We start from the raw sequence: 18714 nt of genomic DNA, 5'->3' as shown, positions 1-18714 counted from the left end.
GTCAACCTGAAAACCTTTTCTATTACAACCTTGTTAATAAAGATCTAAAATATATTAGTTTAGTTTTGTGCCTTAATAAATGTTAAAATGAATATAATTAAATATTTTTGATCACTGAAGATACTGAAGAGTCATTTCAAAAAACCATTTTTTGTTGTATCACAGAATTAGATATAGAGATCATAGGAAATTCACACTGACCCTTGAGATTCCCTATAAGTTACTGTGAGAAAAAAGCTCTGACAGGAACTTATTTTATTACTTGCCTTATTCTCCTAAAATTTCACTTTAATTGAGAATTTACTTCAGGTTTCACTCTATTCAGAGAACTCAGCTACTGATTTAATTCAGTGGTTTCATGGAGATCACCATGTGAAATGAGATTGATCTGAGATTTATTTAGTAACTACCCAGTACTCTATGCTCTTTTGTTTTCAAATTGATAATTTAATTATTTCTTCTACTATCTTCCAAAGTACTGAAGCTATTTATTAAAGACATAATTTCTAATTTCTTGGGTAATCTTTTCTTTATACTTTTTTTCTTTTCTAGCAACACCTCACAGTCCTTGAATTATTAAATATACTAAGTAATGGGTTTGTGAAAGAAATGGCCAATTCTTAAGTACTTTAAGTGGGACATCATGAGGGCTTAATGATTTGCTCTATTTGCCTGTAGTGAGCAGAACCTGGAGGAAGGGGCTGAAAGCTGTAAAGAAGCAAAATTAGACTTGAGCTAAGGAAAAACTTCCTAACTGTAAGAGCTGTGTAGATATGGAAGAGACTGCTTCAGTACGGAGTGGGCCGTGAGGTTCCGCCAGCAATGACTAGAGGACTGATTTACTGGGTATAATGTAATGCGAGCTATTTTGCAGGACAGAAATTAGACTGCACAGCTGAGGTCCTTTCCACCTGTGAGATTCTATAACTGGAGTACATTCAACTTGCACAAGGAATCCTTGCTTAGCTCCTTGCTTCCTTAACCGTTCATCACATATGGCACTTGCTCTGACTATTCAAAGCCGACTACTGGGTAAACACTGTTTATGAAAGCAAATCCTATTGGTGCTATCTTTACTATTCTCTTGTGGAAGTATATTTTTAAACAACCTCCTTTTTAGTTTCTCTAGGAATATGAAGATACAGTATTTCTCCACTCTAAAACCATTTATCCCAGTTATTCCAAAGCTCTTGGGCTCAGGGTTCTGGACTGCCTCCATCAGGGTTGAGGAAAATGGTGGTCAAGATGATGGTCGTGGTTTGACTTGTCTGGCATAAGCTGCCTTCAATCTCTCCCTCAGGGTGCCTTGCTGCTTTAGCTAGGGCTGGCTTAACTGCCCAAGGTGTGGCAGTTGGATGGCAAATGGTCAGGATGTCTGGTCCCTTCTTCAAAGGAGTTGCTCCTCAGGATGATGGCTGTGAAGGCTGGGCTAATAGCAGGTCTAGTGGTCAGGAAAGAACTGAGTGGGGACTATTTCTAGAATGTTAACTCCAAGCCGTATTTTAACTTTTGTTTCTTTTTATTTTGTTCAAGAGTCCTATAAATGTTACCTCAAATCTTGGGTAGAATCATGTTGAGGGGATGAAAAATTATGTCAGTTTGGATATCTCTCCACTAGCTTAGAAATTGATTAATGTTCAGTTCAATAAATTTGTTTTCAGAAAACTTCAGCCTAAATTGCAGAGGACATTATCATTAGTGATATTTTTTTCTTTTAACACTCTTTTAATAAAAAGACATTGTCTTCCTTTTCTCCTTTGTTGGGAGGGCAGAGATGACAAAATTATAGAATATGAGTTGGAAGGGATTTTTGAGGCCAAGTAGTTCAGCTTATACCATAAACAAAAATTCCCTCCATAACAAACCCAACAAGAAGCCATTCAGCCTTCAAGTGAAGACCTTGAGTGGTAAATCAGTGCTTCCCAAAACAACTCATTCTACTTCTGGATAGTTTTCAATGTTCAGAAATTTTTTCTTACACTGAGCTAAAATCTTCTTTTCGGCTCCCAGTTCTGCTGTCTGAAGCAAAATAGGACAAGTCCTCTCCCTATTACAGAAAAGAACCCTTGGAGTATTAGAAGACCAATGTCCCTTTCTACTCCATTCCCCATCAAAGTCTTCTCTTCTCCAGACTAAACACCCTCAGTTTCTTGCATGGCATGATCTCAATCTTCAATCTCTCCCTGGCTAGTGGCTTCTTCCCTACTACCTATAAACACACCCACGCCTCCTGCATCCTCAAAAAACTGACACGTCATCTATCCATTCTTGCTAGTTATCATTCCATCTCTCCTCATGGTTTAGCCATGAAAAGGCCATCTACACTAAATGCCTCCATGTTCTTTCTTTCCACTATCTTCTTAACCCTCTTATCTGATTTCAGAGCTCATCATTCAGTTGAAATTGCTCTGTCCAGTTATCAGTGATCTCTTAACTGCTAAATCTAATCATCTTTTTTCAGTCCTCATCCTACTTAACACTTCCTTGCAGCCTTTCACAAAATCACCCCACTTCTCCCCTCTGCCATAGTCACTGCCCTGGTTCAGGTCCTCATCATGTTGCAACGAGACTACTGCAGCAGTATTAAGTTAATCTACCAGTGACATTGGCCTTCTTATTGTTCTTGAACAAGATGCTCTATCTCTTTGACTCCGGGCAATTTCACAGACTGTCCCCTATGCCTGGAATCTTCTCCCTTCTCATCTACATCTCCTGGCTTCTTTTAAATCTCAGCCAAAGTCCCACCTTCTACAAAAAGAGGCTTTCCCAGTTGTCCTCAATCTTAGTGCCTTCTGAGATCATCTCGAGTTTGCCATATAAATATCCTGCTTGTACCTAGCCATTTGCAGGCTGTTTCTCCCATTAGCAAAGATGATTTTTCACCTTTTTTTTGTATCTGTAGTGCTTAGCATAATGCCTAGCACACAGCAGATACTTCATAAATGTCTGTTGACTTTACAATACCACTATAATACTGTGTGTAATACTGTGGCTCTGGTGACCTTAAGCAACTCACTTAACTTTGCTGAGCCTTACTTTCCTCATCTATAAAATGGAGGGAGGAGGTCCCTCTGAGGTCCCGTTCAACTCTAAATCTATGCCTTTTGGGGGATTGCCCCCAAATCTATATAGCTACCCCCAACCAGTCTTCTAAGCTCCAGAGCCATATTTCCAACTGGCTATGAAATATTTCTATCTGAATGACTTCTTGAATTTAAAATACAACATATATAAACCTGAAATCCTCCTCCTCTTCCACTGTCCTCCCCATTTATGGCCCCATTCATGGTATTGCCATTATCCTATGCTCCTTCCTTCCTCACTTTATATATCCCGCTTCCCTCTAGTCCATCCTTCCCACAACTGTATACATTTGATCATTTCACTCCTTTGCTGAAAATCTTTCAGTCATTCCCTCACATACCAATTAAGCTCTTCCTTACCTGGCATTCAAGATCTTCCATAAGCCGGCCACCATCACATTTCATATTGTTCCGTTCCATGCACTCTGTGCATCAATCAAGCTAGACTATTCCCCGTCCTGTCACACCCCACCTTTGTGTTTCTTCATGCTGCTCCCCTGACTGAAGTTACCTCGTCGTCCTCACCTGTTGAAGCCTCATGCATCTTTTAAAGCTCAAATCAAATGCCGCCTCCCCCAGGAAGTTTGTCTTGATTCCTTCCCTCCCCTGGTCAATAATGAAATCTCCCCTCTCACATAACATTTTGCTTTCCTCTCCAGACTAATCATTTCGCACCGTAGCTAGCTGTGCAGACCCTTCCAGAGCTTACGATTTGTCTGCCGGCATTGCCACCCAGAACCCAGGGCATCCTCTATACTGTGCACTATTATCTTCATGAAAAAGACTTCAGCCTCAAGCAGCCTTCAATTCCTAGCAAGAGTGATAGAATGTACACAGATGAATAAACTACAAATTATGTTTAGCAAAAAGGGACATATAACAATATGGCACACAGGCAGAGGATGCCCTACCCTCCCTGTTTCCTTCCACTCCCCAGGGCTGCATATCTTATGGCTCTTTTCCCCTTGGAGGTTATTAATGAAATGCATTTGAACCTGATTTCATGTGTGTAGCAATGTTTTAGGTTAGTTTTTTTCCTCTTTGTTATAAAGGAGGAGACACACAGGATGATGTGACCCAGCTTCCTCCCTCCCTTTGGGACTGCCCTGTGAGGACTATGCTTTGGATTTGGATGGAGGAAGCTGACTGGAGAAAAAGTGACAAAAGCTGAACTTTTAGAGCATGTTCTTGTAAACATGCACACATTCTACTGTTACATGTTGGTGAACAACAAAGGCTTGGTAACCACAATGGTAGCATGCTATGCACTAGCTACAGAGAACAGGAAACTTTTGTCTTCCTGCCTGAACAGTGTCTTGCTTCTCACCGAGCCTGTCCAATGAAGTCCCTCTGTGGTCAGGCACTAGTTCAGTATCTGCTCTATCTGCCAGATCAGCGTATGGTGGGAAGTTTGGCGCTATTTTAAAATGACAAGCATCAGCTACTCAGTGTGAGGAATTTGTAACTCTGCCCTTGGAAAAGATATTTAAATTTGAGTTGCTTTTTAGCATCTCCCTGTAGCACTTTATTAATAGGATTAATAATAATTGTCAAGCAGAAGGTCTGTTTGGGGTAGTAGAATTATTCATTCAGTCTGCCTGAAGCACAGAATGTGTGGAGGGGCGGGAGCTTCTGATCCCCTAATTTCCTCTCCCGTGTAGTGGGAGAGGGGTATGAATGCCAGCCTACCTTGATTTCCAGGGTGTTTGTGGGGAACAGCTAAGAAGACTAAGGCAAGGGGCTACAGGCTTGTAAGGCTATTGCAACATAGGAAGAACACCCTTCACCAGGAACTGCTCGCCCCAAGAGGAGGCGGGAGTGCTTTGGGAAAGGACCACTCAATGTCTGTGGTCAAGATGAGGGTCCAGAGAAGGTGGGAGGTTTTTGGCATCCCCAAATCAATGGATTTTGGATCTTGTGGACCTTTCAGCCATGGCTGAGCCAGAGTGAGGAAAAATTCTGAATCTTAGATATCCCTTCAATCCATTTGGTGAGAGTTGCAGAACTGAGCCTTGTAGGGAAACACTGAAAAAAACTATCCCTACTATTCCCTACAGGTGATCCCTCTATTTATGCCCTAGATTCCATGTCTTCCTGCTTGGTCCATGATCATGGTCCATCCATCACTCTCTCACTTTCATGTGTCCAGGCAGCTAGGTGGAATAGTGGACAGTGTATGGGACTTGGGGGTCAGGAAGACTTGAGTTCAAATCTGGCCTCAGACATTTACTAGCTGGGCAAGTCATTTAATCTCTCCCTGCGTCAGTTTCCTCATCTATAAAATGGGAGATAATAGTAGTACTTACCATACAACGTTGTTTTGAGGGTCACGTGAGATAATATATGTAAGGTACTTTGCAAAATTTAAAGCAGATATAAATATTACCCCCCCCAAGTTGTTAAATTATGTCTTTTTCCTTTGGTTCATGTGTGTGTGTGTGTGTGTGTGTGTGTGTGTGTGTGTGTGTTATACTAGTTTCCCTAACTGAATATATGGAACATGTCAGTGTTCAAACATGGCATACGTTTCACAATGTTCACTTGATGGCTTGGTAGCCGGCCTGTGTGACTGGGTAGTAGTGATCCTGTTCCTTGGAAGGGGGTCTGCTCTCAACTTCCACAAAGGGGCACATCGTTGAGACTGGGATCCCAATTCTAATGAAGAGGCTGAGGGCACTGAAAAAGAGCACACTGGCCAAGGAGTGGCATGTGGCTCCTGACCTATTTCAGCAGCTTGAGAACTGGGAGAAAGACAGAATAAAAGCTCACCCTCATCTACACTCTAAAGTTGCAGAGTGACTTCACCACAGCCACCTGGTGAAATAGGTCAATTTTTTTTTTAAGGGTGTAGGTAGTGTCTTCCCAACGAGGAAACTTCCTCAGCCAATAAGGTTCAGCAACTATTCTGCAACGGACAAGTCTTAGAGAATTGCCTAGAGCAGAGATGCCAGATGCTTAGCCCATACTCTTATGGCCCATCTTGAAACAGATTAAAATGTAACTGGAAAGTATTTAACAAAATAAATAAAAATACAACAGGATGTAGATATCATATTAAAATATTTAACAAAATAAATAAAAATAAAACAGAATACAGAAAATATTATATTTTAAAGCTAAGTCACTGTGCAGCCTGCAGGGATCCTTATGTACAGTGTAGGACCTCTGTTTCCATTTGAGTTTGATACCACACCCCTAGGACGCTGAGAGTTTTAAACAACTGGGTTGATAAATGCCTGAGCTGGGGTTCAAACACATGACTCAGGTCCAATATTCTTTCTAGTAAACCTCACCAGTTAGGAAAAGCTTCAGTCCTAGTAAGAACCCAAGAGTAGTAGCACTAATTCTTACTAGACAGGGAAAGATAAAGCTGAGGGATATCCTTGAAAGTGCTCTCAGGAGGATCCACATTCTTAAGACTGGCTAAGATCTTACAAGACCTGAAAAATGCAGGGACTGCTGGGAGCTCTTATTTGCTGGGCTGGAAGGAAAGGCAAAGGTCATTGAGTCCAGCCAACCACCCACCACAAGAACGCTCTTGATACCTTTGGAAGGGGTCTGAGCTGCAGCGGCCGGGTCCACGGTCCCCAGGCTAGACCACCGAGAGGCAAGTCCGGCTCTTGACAATGCTTTCTGATAGTTGTCATAGAGAGTCTTTCCATACTACAGAGAAAGAAAAAACAACCCACAATGCAGTGCTTTCAGCTAAATTCGTCAGGCAGGTACACTCTTCGTGGTCAAATACTCTTCTCTTGACTGAAATGTATGTAACTGGCTCATCCTTTTAACTCTGAAGGTGATTTAAAACAACTACTCCCCAGTCCATATAGAAAAGTTGTCCATAAGGAAGGGGATAACCTATACAGGCAATCCACAAAGATTTTCTCACCTTGGCAATTCTTATTCCAGTGACCCACTGATTTAGAGCTCTTGCATCATCACAGCACAGATGCTTGATATATTGTGACTCCTTCTGAATCTGGGGGTGCTGGAATAAAAAGTTATAAAATTAACAAGTCATGTTCACACTCTCTGAGAATCTCCAAGTGTTTTGCAAACATTTCTTTGTTGGTAAATGTTACCATCTACATTTTTTGGGTATGAGGCTACAAAGGTTTTTTTTTTTAAACAGATTAAATATGGAAGAAATTCACTATGAGTGATATGCCATGAGCCTTTTAAAAAAAAATTCATCAAGAATATTAACATACAGCATTTCATTTATATGGTGCTTTAAGGTTTGCAAAGCACTTTACATATTATTTCATTTGATTCTCACAACAACCTTATGAGACCCCTTTTACAGATAAGTAAATTCAGGGTGAGAGAGCTTAAGTGATTAACATAGGGTTACACAACCAGTGAGGTTTTAAGGTTACACTGAAACTCAAGTTTTCCTGACTTTAAGTCCAATACTCATTCCTCTGTGCCACCTCATTGCTCCACAAAAAAGGTACTTTTTGCCTCCATTATTAGACTATTATCTATTTCATTTCTACTACTATCAAATGGCATTTAAAGGTGATTGTGTAGCCCTGTGACAGGTGCTCTACAATAGTCAATAGGAATTGGAAGGCAAAACCAGTCCCTGCCCTCAGGGAGCTCACCATCTAATGAAATGTACAACATGTAAGTAGGTACCCTCTGGTTGTTTAGCAGCTGAGGCAACAGTGATATGGCCAGACATGTCAGAGATACCTACAGCTGAACAGGCCTAAGATTTTCTGTTAACCAGAGCCTTGCACTAGGAAGTTGGTAGGAAAAGAGAAGACAATCCCAAGGCTAAATCCAACTGAGTAGTCCCAGCCCACTGCCATCCTGAAGTTTCTCCAAAAGTCAGTACCACAAGTTGCAGAGATTGGTTTGTGTGCTACAGAACTCTTTAGTATTATTATTCTTGCTGTGTTTGATAGGTGTCATTACTTTAAGAGATTCAAGGTTTCAATGGTGAGGGCACCCTTTCCACCCACGCAGATTCTAACCCCTCTGTGCCTCCGGTGGCTTAAAAAAATCCTTTGGTGGTGAAAATGTGTTATTATATGTACAAACACTTGATTTTCTGGGGGACTTGCCCCATTTTTCCATTTCCTTCCTCCTTCTGAACTGCTAATTAAGTTAAACTAAAATCTTAAGCTTTTTGTGCCATGTTCCCCTTTGGCAATATGGTAGAACCTTTGGACTCCTCAGGAGCATGTTTTTAAGCTCATAAAATAATATGTATAGGATTACAAAGGAAATCAATGAGTGAAATAAAAGATACTAAAAAAAAAGTTCCTGAACCCAGGTTAAAAACCTCTGCTCTAAGATATAAGTGGGAGCCTATCCCTGTTTAGAAACATCTAAAAGTATCCCACTGTTGTTTAGAGGACTATATTTATTGGTTAAACTCATTTTCCTTCACCAGTTGAGATGTGACATAATCAATAAACATTTATTAAACACCTACTACATACCAGGCACTGTGCTAAGCTCTGGAGATACAAAATGAGGCAAAAGATAGCCCCTGCCCTCAAGAAGATCATAATCTAATGGGGGAGAGAGCAAGCAGACAAATACACACAAACAAGCTATTTACCGGCTAAATAGCACATACTGACCCGAGGGAAGGCACTGGAATTAAGAGGGGCTGAGGAAGGCTTCCTATAGACAGAACGTCAGGAATCAGAGATGAAGTGGAAGAGCTTTCCACATTTAAAAAATATCTGATCTTAGGCACTAGTTCCTAGGGGCGGCTCTGGCCAAGCTGATCTAGAAGAATGATGGTGGATTATCTGAGCAAGGGTCTTTTAGGAGACTGAATGTGTGAGAGAGATTTGGGAACATACCTCCATTAGTGGAAGGGATGAGTTAATGCATTGGCCTTTTCATACACTCAGCTTGTGTATCAGCAAAGGAAGCTAATATATACATGGATGTACACCATGTATATATACCATGATACATCCATGTATCAAAATTCTAGATGTTAATGATGCCCCCCCCCACAACTATGGGTAATCTTTGAAAAATCCTTCCTTTGGGCTTATTGAAACAATTTTTAGAAATACTGTTCTTGCAGTTTTAGACCTGACATATTTTTTTTAAAGTGTTAATGATGAAGATTAAACCTAAATGTCAGGCATATATTTTTCCATCCCCCCAACCAGAGAGATGGTTGTTAAACACTTACCAGCACACTCCTGCCCCCATCTCAGATACTTATTAGCTGTGTGACCCTGGGCAAGTCACATAACCTCTTTGAAACTCGTAAGTAATATGGAAACAATAATATCTGTATCACTTACCTCACAGAGTAGTCCTAAGGCTTAAATGTTAATGTATATAGAATTCTTTGCAAACACTATGCAAATATGAATTACCTTTATTCCTTTTTAAAGTAATATTTTATTTTTTCTTAATTACATATAAGGACAATTTTAAATATTCATTTAATTTTTTTTTTCTTTTGGTGAGGCAATTGGGGTTAAGTAACTTGCCCAGAGTCACACATCTAGTGAGTGTGGTGTGTCTGAGGCTAGATTTGAACTCAGGTCCTCCTAACTCCAGTGCCAGTGCTCTATCCACTGTGCTACCTAGCTGCCCCATTTAAGAAATCGAGTTCCAAATTCTCTCCTTCCGTCTTCTCCCTCCCCCAGACCTGAGGCAGTAAGCAATTTGGCATGTTACATCTGTGTGATCATGCAAGACATATTTCCATATTAGTCATGCTGTGAGAGAAGACACAGCCCAAAAAAGAAAAAAAATAGTGAAAAATAGTACACTTCACTCTGCATTCAGACTCTATCAGTTCTTTCTCTGGAGGTAGATAGGATTTTTCATCATGAGTCCTTTGGAATTGTCTTAGATCACTGTATCGCTGAGAAGAGCTAAGTTATTCACAGTTGATCATTGTACAATACTGCTGTTACTGTGTACAATGTTCTCCCGGTTCTGCTCACTTCACTTTGCATCAGTTCATGTGAGTCTTCCCAGGTTTTTCTGAGATCATCCTGCTCGTCATTTCTTCCAGCACAATAGTATTCCATCATAATTATATACCATAATTTGTTCAGCCGACTAGTCCCCAGTGGGTGGGCATCACCTCAATGTCCAATTCTTTGCCACCACAAAAAGAGCCGCTACAAATATTTTTGTATAAATAGGTCCTTTCCCCTTTAAAAATCTCTTTGGGATACAGAGCTAGTAGTGGAATGTTATCTCTATTTCTTAAGACGATTATAAATTTCCTTCTAGTCCACCCTTGTCATTTTACAGATGAAGAAACTAAGGTAGAAGGGTTAAATGATTGTTCATACAGGTAGTGGGATCTGAACTCAGGTCCTCTGAGTCCTACCATACCATGCTGCCTCCCTAAAGTTAGAATATCTCTTTCTATACTTTTGGAGGTAGGAACAGGAACATTTATTAAGTGCCTACTATGTGCCTGGCACTGTGCTTAATGCTTTAAAAAATACTTCATTTGATCTTTACAACATCCCTATTTTACAATTAAGAAAACTGAGGCAGACAGGTTAAGTGACATGACTAGTGTCTGAGGCAAGATTTGAACTCAAGTCACCCCGCTTCTAGGTCTTGCGCTCTATCGCACAACCTTATGGAGGCCGTCCCTTAGAAATTCTAAGCAGTATTGTCTCAGTGAGCTCCTACCAACCTTGCTTAGGCAAAGTGTTACTTTATGCTCTGAGCAACAACACTGAACCTGAACTCCCTGTGTTCAACTAGTTGGTTAAAATGTAGCCAAGTAGAAGCAAAAAGCCTGATCATCTCTGAAATAAGTAGAGGAGTTCCCTTTGCCTTGCAGTTTTCCTTTGAATCCAGCAGATGGCCCCAAACGCTTTAGGATAGTTGACTGGTTGCCCACCATGAGTGAGTCCCAATGATGGCATCATCATTCTATACGCCAGTCTTAATTTTTTATTTTTTTTTTGGCCACTTTTGCCCTAAACACCCTCCCCTTTCAAGGCCTTTGAAGCAGGAGTCACAGTTAAATGTGCTCATAGGTCCCAACTGCAGGTGGAGCTTGCTAACAGCATTAAAAGGTTGGGCAGTGGAACCAGGCACGAGGAAGGCTAATCAAAATGTTCACTCCCTTGATCAAGTCCACCAATACAGGCATCATTTCCTCCATTAATAAGATGGGTAAAGCAGAGACAAAGAATATGTAACGCCCAGACAGTCATGAACTGAAATTACATTCTTGCTAAGATGCCCCTCACTCTAAAAACAATTCAATTGATACACTGTAAATGAGATTTCCCTTTGACACCAGTCTTTCCTTTGGACTTTTCTACCAGCACAACAAAAAATCCATTTCTTTAACATTTTAATCCCTTCAGGGAACCAGCATATTTTATTTTATTTTGTGACACTCAAGAAGATCTGAGTTCAAATCAGGCCTCAGATATTTATTATCTATGTGACTCTGGGCAAGTCAATTAACCTCAGTTTCTTCAACTGTAAAATGGGATAGCACCTACCTTCCCAGGGTGGTTGTGAAGATCAAATAAGGTATTTGTAAACAGCTTAGCACTGTGCCTGGCACACAGAAGGCATTATGTAAATGCTCATTCCCTTCCCCTTCCTTCCTTCCTTTCCTAACAGAGAGCTTTGTATATATTTTTTTAAATTGGCAGATAGCATGCAAGGCCCAGAAGGTCAGGAATTGAGATGAGTAAATGTTGTAAGTCTATCCTTGCAGAAATTCATGTGAAGATGCTCAACTGTTAAAAAGTCCATATAAACCATACGGTTAAAAAAAAGCTTACATCCAAATACAGAAAAATAGACATTCCCTTAATGAAAGAGACTGAACAGAGGAGGGAATTTTTGAATTGTGATTCTGAGTCCTCCAGTGATTCTCCTGGGGCCCATAGCTTGGCCTCATTTTCTCTAGATATAAAATGGGAGCATTCCCCCTATACATATTCACATCAAAGGGATTCTGGGAAGATGAATTAACTCCTCAATGGGCATGACTTCCTGGGTTTTCAGTGAGACACTTCGATTGGGGCTTCAAATGTACCATTTGATACTTTGAAACTCTTGCCCACAGAGGGTCTCCTGATACTTCCCAAAGTGCCTTGCTGCCCCCCTGGAGTAACATTCTGAGGAACTGTTTGCAAAGTGGCTCAGGGAAAACTGCTAGTGTAGTGTCCACTAATCTGGGTCTCTCCTGCTGAAAGGACCCAAGCAACACAGTGTTCAAAGATCTTGAGAAGTCACTGAATGGTATAGTTTTTTTTTGTGTGTGTGTACACACACACACACACACACACACACACACACACACACATATATATATATATACATATTTTATAACTGCTATAGGTGCTATTTAGTCCAACCCCTACCCCAATTTTACAGATAAGAAAGCTGAGGTCCAGAAAGGTAAATATGTAATTTGCCCAACATTGAAACTGCTTAGTGGCAAAGCCAGGATTAGAACCCAGCCTTCTCATTCTTGGTCCTCTGCTTTTCCCACCCATATCCCACTACCTCCTAACAATCATGAAAAGCAAAAATGCTGTTTCTCTGGCAGGCCTTAATTACCTTGGTTTCCTTTATATCCAGTAACAGAAAAAAGAGAGTAAATTCCCAAAGGAGTAAATTCCTCCCTTCCCAAAAATACAATAAGGGAGGAGTTGGAATTTGCAAGAAACAGGGGAAAATGACTAAGTGGTATTTTGAAAGTATTAAAACTAAAACAAAAATTAATTTCCCCTGAAGAAATTGCACAGCAAGGGGAGGGCTAAAAGCCCCAAATGAAATATGCATCCCTAGAATTTAAAAGAGAGTTAAAAAAAAAGTACGATTTTTTCCCCTCTTAACCTGTGATTTAATTGGTATGAGGAACTCCCAACATGAAAACTCCCTTTACTAATGCAACCTGATAACTATCAATCAATAAACATTTATTAAGTGCCTACTATGTGGCAGACATTGGGCTAAGCGCTGGGGTTACAATAAGAGACAAAAGACAGTCCCTGCCCTCAAGGCCCTTACCATCTAATGGAAGAAACAACAGATAGAACCATTGTGTAACTCACAAATTTTAGAGACTTGCTGGGACCCTAGGACATTAAGAGACTTTCCCCGGGGTTACAAAGCTAGAATGTGTAAGGGACGGGACTTGTATGTAGGTCTTCCTGACTGATGCTGGCTCCCTCTGTATCATGTCACTGCTGCCTAAAGAAAATATAGTATTCTCTGCAATGGAAGCTATTCAGTATCCTTATACAATTGATGGAATTAGGGAGCTGCAGCCGAATGAATGAATGAACAAGAAGGCATTTCTTAGCTGCTTACCTTAGACCAGGCGCTGTGCTAACCAACCTTACACAAATGGGTTACTGATGAGGGCAGGGTATTCTTGTAATCTTCAATTAGACACAGAGAAGAACTGGATTTATACTTTTCATCTGTACAGATAGTATCTCCCAATGAAGAAGCTTCCTCTACCAGTACAGAGGAACACCTTCTTTGAAACATTTAGTCTTAACGAACTGCCCAGCACTCTGAGAAGATGGGCGACTTGCCCAAGGTCACACAGCCGGTATGTTTCAGGGTCAGGGCTTGAACCCCGGGCATTCCTGGCCCCAAGGCCCTCTCTGCATTTACTACCGCATAATGCCTCTCAATGTATAACAAAGTGAAGATTAAATTGAGGTCTAGCCCATTGGATTAGTATAGAGGACCTCAGAGATCACCTAGTTCAATCCTCTTCTTTACAGCTGAAGAAACTGAGGCCCAGAGGAAGTGGCTCACCCAAGTTCCCACAAGTAATAAAGCCAACAGGTCTGAGCCTTGAACTCAGATCCTCTGACTTCTTGGATCCAGCACTTCTGAACTATACCAAACTGCTTCTGGAATGTTTGTGTGTCCATGCATTGCTGCATTAAGTAAACCATTTCCCTAAATGAAATGTGGTTCCAGATAGACAGTTTCACGAAAGGCTGAACAAGATGGGGGAGAAAGCATCAGGGTGTTGGTAAACAAATTTAAGTTCTCTAAACTATAACTAAACCTCTGAGTAAGGAAATTTAATATAATGTCCCCACATTATTAGAGAGGGAACTAGGCCACATGGGAGAGAGTAAGTGGGGTTGGGTGGTTGGGAAAGCAGAAGCTGACCCTATGAAAACAACTGAATGCCATCTAGCCAGAAAGTGGGAAGCCGAACAGGAAAGGAACATCTCACTGATTGTTCACACATTAGCAGTCGGCTTTCTGATGATAAGAATCAGAAGCCTGTTGGAAAATAGGTTGGTTTGCATCTTCATCAAGATCTGCATAATGAAAAGAGGGTTAGATTTGTAACCAGAGGACCTGGGTATAAAACCTGGCTCTGCCCTTTCCTGCTTACGGGGACCTGGGGCAAGTCACTTGCATTCACTGGCCTAACTTTCATCATGTGTACCACGATAGGGTTAGTTTAGCTGAGTTCAAGGGCCTCTTCCAGCTGTAAATCGATGATCCTATAATTTAGTTTCTTATCCTCCCCCTTTTATGTACCGCATTGAATGACAGCTTTGGAAATTTGCTTGCTTTTTTGTAAAAAGAGTTACGATTTTCTCTGCATCCAAAATAATTTCTGCTTCAAACAAAATTGATGCTTTGGACTAAGCCTGTAGGCTTGGATGTCACTGGTTTTTTAAAAATGAAGGCTTTCTGTTCCACTCCCCCATTCTTTTAAATGGACCCATTTGGGGTCCAAGGGGGCACATTAAATAAGCCCCTTAAAGCAATTTTTTTGTTTTGATTATTTTTCTTAAAATTCAGACAGACTCCGTGGACAGTCAGCTCTGGGAACCTACTCTGAATAATGCAATAGAACTGTATGATGCTGTGGAGGAAAGGACCCTGCCTCTGAAGCCTGAGGACTTTGATTTAAATCCTCTTATGACTATCTGTGTCACCTTGGGCAAGTTACTTAACCTCTCTGGTTATCAGGCTCCTTATCAATATAAACAGGGAGTAGACTAGATCATGGATTCTTTATCTGAGGTCTGTGAATTTATTTTTAAAAATATTTCAATAACTATTTCAATATATTTGATTTCCTTTGTAATCTCATATATTTTATTCATTTAAAAATATTATTCTAACAAAAACCCCAAAAAACCCAAAATATTATTCTGAGAAGGGATCCAGGAAGGACCTCTCAAAAAAGGTCAAGAGCCCCTGAACTAAATGGGTCATGGGTCTTTTTCAGCTCTAGACTTATTGTGAGCCTAGCAGTCCATCTGTTATATGACTAACCTGAAACACAAAACATATCAGCCTGCTTGATGCTGCTCTCAGATACGTGACTGAATAAACTCAATAAAGAGTCAAGGGTGGGATGCCAAAGTATGGGATTGTGCCCATGACATAAGGTCAGTTCTGGGGGAAATTTCAGTGGGGAGAGTACAGCAGCCTTGACCCCACCCTGCTCTAGGACTGGCAGCAAAGGTAAGTATAACAGACTTCAGAGGGCAGAAAGGCTGCTCTTCCAGCAGGCTGGCTTCAAGACAGGTACCCAGCTGCATAAATGGTATGTACTGAGGCCCTTGTCTCAGCTGATTCCCTGGAAACCAATTTTTCTAAATCTGAGATTAATTCAGCATTATGCACCATTACTCTCAGATTACTCAAGCAAAACCAGCCCCAATAAACCATAATTAAATCCACACATTGTCTCGAGCACATCAGACCAAGTAAACCAGTTCAATTTGCATATAAATTACCTTGCTATTTGCCCCCTTTGAAGGGTTTCTCATCACCAACCAAGCCTGGGCTTTGATGTCAAGCAGTTCTGACACTGTGTAGCACGTATACACCTAGCCTACTGTCTAAGACACGCTGACTATGTGATGTGTCAAAGACAGAGGGAAACGCTTCAAAAATATCAGCTGAGCCTCTCTGTTCAGGGCAAACCAGCCACTGCATCTCTATACTTGCCCCACTCCTTAGGACAATGGAGACCATTAGGACTTATGACCCCTTGCAATGAGCCTCGAAGAATGCAGCTGGGGCTTCATGGCTCCTGTCCATGGGTGGTTAAGGGGTGTGCTGCCATGCTCATCCCTTATATGATAATGACCGATGGGTACAGGAGACTGAGACAGCCGGAAGTGGACCAGACTCTTTCCCCTTATTCACCTCCATCCCTTCATTGTTATGACCTTGAGACTGCCTGCTCTCACTCTCTCTCACTAGCTTATTATGATTGCTTCTGCTTCACAGGAGCATAGGTCATAGATTTAGAGCTGGAAGTAATCTTAGAGGTCATTCAGTCCCATCAATTCATTTTATGGAATAGGAAAAAGAGGCCAGGAAAAAGAGGGGAAGTGATTTGCTCATGTCCACACTGGTAGTAATTAGCCAGTTAGAAGGTAGAGTGCATAGAGTCAGGAAGAGTTCAAATCTGGCCTCAGACACTAGCTGTGTGACCCTGAGGAAGTCACTTAACCTCTGTCTGTCTCAGTTTTCTCATCTGTAAAATGGGGGCTAATAATAATAGCACTTACTCTCAGTGTTGCTGTTAGGAACAACTGAGATGACACATGTAAGGTACTTTGCAAATCTTAAAGAGCTATATAAGTGCTAGTTATTATTATTTTTCATTATTATTATTATTATTATTATTATTATTATTATAGTAGTAGTAGTAGTAGTAGTAGTAGCAGTCAATAAATATTTATTGTGACCTACTATGAGCCAGGTACCATACTAAGTACTGGGGATATAAAGAAAGGCAAAAGAATAGGACCTGCTCCCTAGAGCTCACTGTATAATGGGAGAGACAACATGAAAAAAACAATGTACTAAAAACATACATACAGGGCAAATGGGAGTTAATCAGCAAAGGAAAGGAATTAGTATAAGATTTCTTTTTTCTTTTTTTTTTGCTATTTCTTTTTTTATTAATTTATTTATTTTTCGTTTTCAACATTCACTTCCACAAGATTTTGAGTTCCAAATTTTCTCCCCATTTCGTCCCTCCCCCACCCCAAGATGGCATGCATTCTGTATACCCCTTCTCCTAATCAAGAAAGATTTCTTGTAAAAGGTAGGGCTTTAGCTAGGACTTGAAGGAAGTCTGCAATAGGGATGGGTTTGGAGGGAAAGACCATAAGTTCAGTTCGGGGCACACTGAATTTAAGATGTCTCTGAGATGTTCCATTTGAACTGTCCAATGGGCTGTTAAAGATACGAAGCTAGAGGTCAAGAGACAGGGCAAGATAAGTAGATTTGGGAATCATCAGCATAGAGGTGAATCCACTGACTCCACAGAAGCTGATGAGATAACCAAGTGAAACAGTAAAGAGGGAGAAGAGAAGAGGACACTGGACAAATACCTGGGGGATACCCACCAGTGATGGGTATGCTGTAGATGAAGATTCAGCAAAAGAGACTAAAAGGGAGTGGTCAGATGGTCAGAGGAGAACCAAGATGGAGCACTGTTGTTGCTGTTCAGTCATTTCAGGTATGTCTGACTCTCTGGGGTTTTCTTGGCAAAGACACTAAAGTGGTTTGCCATTTCCTTCTCCGGCTCACATTACAGATGAGGAAACTGAGGCAAACAGGATTAAGTGACTTGCCCAGGATCACACAGCTAGTAAGTGTCTAAGGCTGAACTGGCACTCAGGTCTTCCTCACTCAGGCCTAGCACTCTATCCACTGTGCCACCTTAGCTGTGGAAAACTAAAAAGAAAAGAGCAATAAGGGGATGAGGCTGATTCACAGTATCAGAAGCTGCAGAGAGGTTAAGAAGGTTGAGGACTGGGAAAAGGCTATTAGATTCAGCAATTATGAAATCACTGGTAACTTCGAAGAGAACAGTTTTACTCAGTCATCTGATAAGGTCATGAACTAGACTTGAGGAATTTAGGCTACAAAAAAGGAAGGAGAGATATGGGACAATAGCTAGCATGGATAGATCACGTGAGGGTTTTTGAGGATGAGGGAGAAATGGGTATGGAGGAAAGCAGCAAGTAGACAGAGGCTGAAAATAAGTGAAAGAGTAGGGATGACAGGAAAATCTAGTGGAGAAGAGGGGATGAAATGGGAACTCAGAACAGTTCTTTCACTAACTGATCTATTGAACTGAGTTCAAGTAGGCTTTTGTACTCGTGTTTTATGATCTGAACCATCGCCTATCCAAATTTATGTTTAAAAAAGGTACATTATTGAAGTAGCAGTTCTACTGTAGTCCTTTCTAAAACAGCAGAACCACTAAAATGGAGAAAAAAAATAGTAAGCTCATTCATCATGCCCTCTGACAATGTATTATGTCATCTTTGGCCAAGAATATGTGACAGCAAATGTACTAGAACATTGTTTGTGTAGACTTCTTTCATGTGTTATGCATTAATCCATCTAACGTACATTAAGCACCTACTCGGTGCAGAGCGCTATGCTAGGTCATGGGGAGGATACAATATTAAGACACCCCATCCTGGAATTTACATTCTGGCAGGAAGCAGGATACACAGCAGAGTGCAGGCTTTGAGCTGTTTTCCCAGCAGCGGTGACAAACTCTGTTGAACCCCCCACCCAAAGGTATGCATGTCTCCAGGGGCCGCCTAGGGCTGCTGGGGCTGTAGCCTGTAGGTCATGACAACAGTTTTTGCTTTAGCATTAGCCGGCT

At 41.0% G+C, this 18714-nt stretch overlaps 1 protein-coding gene across 1 annotated transcript in view; it reads right to left on the bottom strand.

Moving 5' to 3' along the window:
• APBB1IP (amyloid beta precursor protein binding family B member 1 interacting protein) overlaps positions 1–18714 on the bottom strand; it is a 134753-nt gene that overhangs the window by 8384 nt on the left and 107655 nt on the right. The window contains exons 11-12 of the mRNA XM_078151956.1: positions 6973–7071; positions 6629–6746 (exon numbers count right to left, since the gene is read on the bottom strand). Coding sequence (XP_078008082.1) covers positions 6629–6746; positions 6973–7071 — 217 coding nt within the window. The remainder of the gene's footprint in view (positions 1–6628; positions 6747–6972; positions 7072–18714) is intronic.

The sequence above is a fragment of the Phascolarctos cinereus genome, unplaced genomic scaffold, assembly GCF_003287225.1.
Source record: "Phascolarctos cinereus isolate Bilbo 61053 unplaced genomic scaffold, phaCin_HiC Scaffold_1;HRSCAF=81, whole genome shotgun sequence".
Taxonomy (NCBI): domain Eukaryota; kingdom Metazoa; phylum Chordata; class Mammalia; order Diprotodontia; family Phascolarctidae; genus Phascolarctos; species Phascolarctos cinereus.
Note: the sequence above shows the minus strand (reverse complement) of the source record. Positions and strands in the feature narration are given on the sequence as shown.